At 45.7% G+C, this 3,881-nt stretch overlaps 1 protein-coding gene across 1 annotated transcript; it reads right to left on the bottom strand.

Moving 5' to 3' along the window:
* Positions 1–290: 290 nt before the first annotated feature.
* Positions 291–3,452, bottom strand: fam8a1a (family with sequence similarity 8 member A1a). The gene is made up of 5 exons (XM_076149718.1): positions 2,931–3,452; positions 2,546–2,666; positions 2,072–2,195; positions 933–1,072; positions 291–836 (listed from the first exon to the last, which is right to left on the bottom strand). Exons 1-5 carry the CDS (start codon positions 3,364–3,366, stop codon positions 692–694), a joined length of 966 nt encoding a protein of 321 aa, XP_076005833.1. The 5' UTR covers positions 3,367–3,452; the 3' UTR covers positions 291–691.
* Positions 3,453–3,881: the final 429 nt, after the last annotated feature.

Raw genomic sequence — 3,881 nt, 5'->3', positions numbered from 1 at the left:
TTACACTTGCATCCATGGATGTTCAGAAGGTGGAGCGTCAATGATGTAACACAACACCCAGAGGTCATAACTGCGACTGAACGACTGGTTTCTGCCTCGTAAAAAGCGCCCGGCTGCACTCTTTGCTTTTCTTATTACACCTGATGGGGATCTACACACTCTGTGCTCTGTGGGATAGATCATGTGTCTGCAGCGCCACCTTCTGATGGAATCTGAGTTGGGAAAACCTTAAGCAGCAAAAAATCTACAAGTGGAAATAGGAAAGTATGAAAGGATTTTGACCGAATCATTTTTCATCTTTATTTTATTAAATAACATAAAATATAAGGGAACATATACTGTATATGAAGGTTCACATCTTAAATGAAGGAGTCTTGGGTTGTAGAGATCACATTGGACAGCACCTTTTCCATCTTGGTGAAGTATTTTGACAGCCAAAATGAAAATACTTCAGAGTTTCCTGATGGCTTATTTTGTTGGTTTTGTTGTCAAAACCCCCAGATCTTTTCATTCCATGCGTTCTACTAGCCCTTCAGCTGTATGCATCCCATTTTAAAGTGCAATCTGAGTCCACGTGTGTTCCGTTAGTGAAGGAATGCGTTGCACTCTTGCATCCTTACTTCCAGATTGATTTAAGTTTTGTTTCAGGATACGCAGGGTACAGGACATGTCGACATCAGCCTGCCGTCTGCTATCTAGCCCCTCTGCGCTGGACCACGATGGTCCCCGCCACGATGTCGTACACCGTCCTGTTGTGCTGGAAGAAGAGGAGGGTGATGAAGACGGGGAAGAGGAAGGCGATGGAGAAGTTCTTATTCAACGCTCGCACTGTTGAGCTGTGAAGGAACGAGACAGGAGAGACAAAATGAGCGCTCACGTCGGAAAGTTTTTCCTATTAGAAATATCCTCTGATGAAGAAGGAGATCACTCACGCAGAGAGGGAGACGTTTGACGCCGGGACGACCAGGACCCGGTTGGGTCGGACCAGAGTGGACGTGTCGCACGTCACCACGCGCAGCCCGAGCAGGAACTTCCCCGGAGTAGCGCCGCCTGCTCCCCAGATACACACGATCTGAAAAGACAGGAATGAATGAAGCACTGAGGGAAAGCAGAGGGCAGAGGAAACCATTTGAGATTTTCATTTTATGCTTCTGTCCTTCAGTGCAGACCAGATATTATCTTTATTCTCTCATTAATTCCCCTTATAAATATTGACAGTGGCAGGTTGTGTTTTCCTTGTTTCTACACTGAAGTTGCTTATTTTGGGCCTCAATCTGGCAACACTGATAAATAGGTACATTGTGAACATTTTAATTAACTTGTTTTTCCAATTATATTTATGCACAAACTGCTGCTGCGGTGGCTTTAACTTGTGAAGTGTAAGATTTTGGCACATTAAGAGATTTTTTTGCACTACATAGCAGCGGATAAGAGGAAAAGCAGAAAACTGAGAAGTGGGCAGCTGAGACCAAATCCCTGTGGGTCTAATTAAGGATCCTGACCGAGCTCATAAAACCTCTTATACAGCGGTTAATGGCAGCAATTTTAACGACGCCACACACCCCCACACACATGAGTGAAAAGGTAAGAAATTTATTTAAATGGTAAAAATCCCATTATAAAGGAAAGAAGAAGCTGTGTGGTGCAAAGCAGCGGCGCCTGTGTGTCCCTGTGTGCCGATTCCCTTTTGGGAGAACACGCCGACGTGGAAGTCGAACTAGACTAACCTTGCACTTGACTTCAGATTAGGCAACTATGATGTAAACGTTGCATCACTGTCCTCTGTAGGGGAAACTCTGTTGTGTGTGAGCAGCGACGATGCCCTTTAACAAACAAACCCCTGCAGAACCACTGTGGACAGACAGGGACCGGGTTCTTATTCGACTTTGCATCAACATTATAACTTTATAAACATCGAGGACTATATCTGGACACTTCTCCATACCTAAACACACTGTCTATCACATGAATGTCTTCTGATTGATATGATTCTCCATACTGCCCAGTCAGGTGTGTTATATTATCTCTTCAGTCTTCCCGTAACCATAACAACGTGTGACACATCACCCACCTCATAGGCACAAACTAGCACCCTGTAGACCAAAGCTACAGCCATCATCTTCTGCAGGTCCTCCATGGACGTGTTCTCGTCTATCTCCTCCACGATGAAGTGGGTAATAAATTTGGCAATATCCCTTTGGGGAGAAGGAGACACAAGGCCTGCATGAAGACTGATTTTGGGAATAATGATGAAGCAATTACACATTGCGGCAATAACACAAACTTGTTGATGTTGCAAGTTTCCTATTTTCAAAATTGGCATCATCTGTCAAGTAAATAGCAATAACTGCTGCTGCTGAGGCAAAACAATATTCTTGCTTAACACCCAGTAAGATTAAGCTCATCAGTCCTGACCTGTCAATAGCAGGGCGCTTGCAAGCATGAAGAAAATCAAACTACAACATTTGGCTCGATTTATGGAGCCGCTGCCTAAAATGGAAGAGTTTCTGACGCCCCTGGAGCTGGAAGAAAAAGTTTGACTCACTTCATCCCACTTAGATGCATGATCCACAGCACGATGGTGGCCTTCACACAGAACAGGATGAAGAAGTCCACAGTCTCAGCAAGGAACCTCTGCAGAGGAGAGGGGATGACGTACTCCCGCCCTGACAAGCAGATGAGCAGACAGGTGCACCCAGCATGCCTGATCAGACTGAATCTGGGGAATATTACCCACATGATGCAGGCGAAAGGTCCATTGAAAATGATCAGAATCAGCTGTGTGTGATGTAACACAGCTACTGGACAGAACCCACACACTAAGTATATAAGCTGTTTTTTCCAAAGGCCCCATACTTAGGCCTGTGCCAGACCTCCTGACAGCTTACACACACACGTCTGAAGGTATTGACAGACAAACCGAGCCTTACCTGCCTGCGCCGGGTTCCCGTTCTGCTGCTGGGCCGCTCGGGCGTCACTGGCCGGGGTCGGGGTCGCTCCTGGGCTCGGCTCGGGTTGGCCACCGCCCAGAATAGGGGGCGCAGGGAAATTGAGGGGATACGGGTACCAGGTCCGCGTGTCTAAAGCCTGCTGCCCGCTGCCGGGGGTCGAAGCTGCCGCTGCTGCTGCTGCTGCCGCTGCCTGGGCGCTCGTACCCGGGGCAGGGAAAGCACAGGACGCGGGGAAAGGAGAGGCTGACAGCGCCACCCAGCTCTGCCACTGCGCGCTCCCCCAGTAATACTGCCACATCCACTGCTGCAACTTCACACAGTATTGCGTTGTTGCCGTGGTCTGGAGCTGTTTAGCTTCAGTTTCGAGGCCGTCGCGGAAAGTATTACCTTGCGCAGTCCAAGCCATGTCTGACATATTTCACAATTTAGCTGAAAAATATGTTTAACTGTCTTCACGCTTTAACGTAGTCGTCCATGTCCGTCGTTTCTGGCATGCTACCACTAATTCTGGGTAGGGAAGCCGTTGAATGCACCGGCTAAGTGTTAATAATATGGGTTTCGTGTTCATAAAAACTCCACAAATAGTTATAATTGTTCAATAATCTTTATACTTTCCATTTTACATCAATGTACTCCTTTGAAAGTACCCTTCGGTGTACTTCATCTGCTGAGTACAAGCAATGAAACACATATATTTTTAGAAATTATAATGACAATCCCCCTTCTGAAAATAGTGGTATGACCCATTTAAAGGGGGAGTTCCGTGTTTTTCTCCCTGAGGTACACAAATTGAAATTGTAGGCGATTTAAGGACAATTATGTGATATTTAATGATGTGGTATTAATTCATATATCCAATCCATACTGTTTGTAATAAACGTGTATGTATATAATTATTTTTTATATGATCTTTAATAATGATCTCAAAGA

This window comes from Genypterus blacodes, unplaced genomic scaffold (assembly GCF_046128005.1).
Source record: "Genypterus blacodes isolate CSIRO-AG114 ecotype Tasmania unplaced genomic scaffold, CSIRO-AGI_Gbla_v1 ptg000048l_1, whole genome shotgun sequence".
NCBI lineage: Eukaryota > Metazoa > Chordata > Actinopteri > Ophidiiformes > Ophidiidae > Genypterus > Genypterus blacodes.
The sequence above is the reverse complement of the archived record's forward strand: the minus strand, read 5'-3'. Positions and strand labels throughout refer to the sequence as shown.

Coding starts and splice junctions, on each gene's coding strand:
- fam8a1a (XM_076149718.1), bottom strand. CDS start 3,366: ATGTCAGACATGGCTTGGACTGCGCAAGGTAATACTTTCCGCGACGGC. Junction 2,667..2,930: donor CGGGAACCCGGCGCAGGCAG/GTAAGGCTCGGT, acceptor TCTGCTTGTCAG/GGCGGGAGTACGTCATCCCC. Junction 837..932: donor TCAAACGTCTCCCTCTCTGC/GTGAGTGATCTC, acceptor GTTCCTTCACAG/CTCAACAGTGCGAGCGTTGA.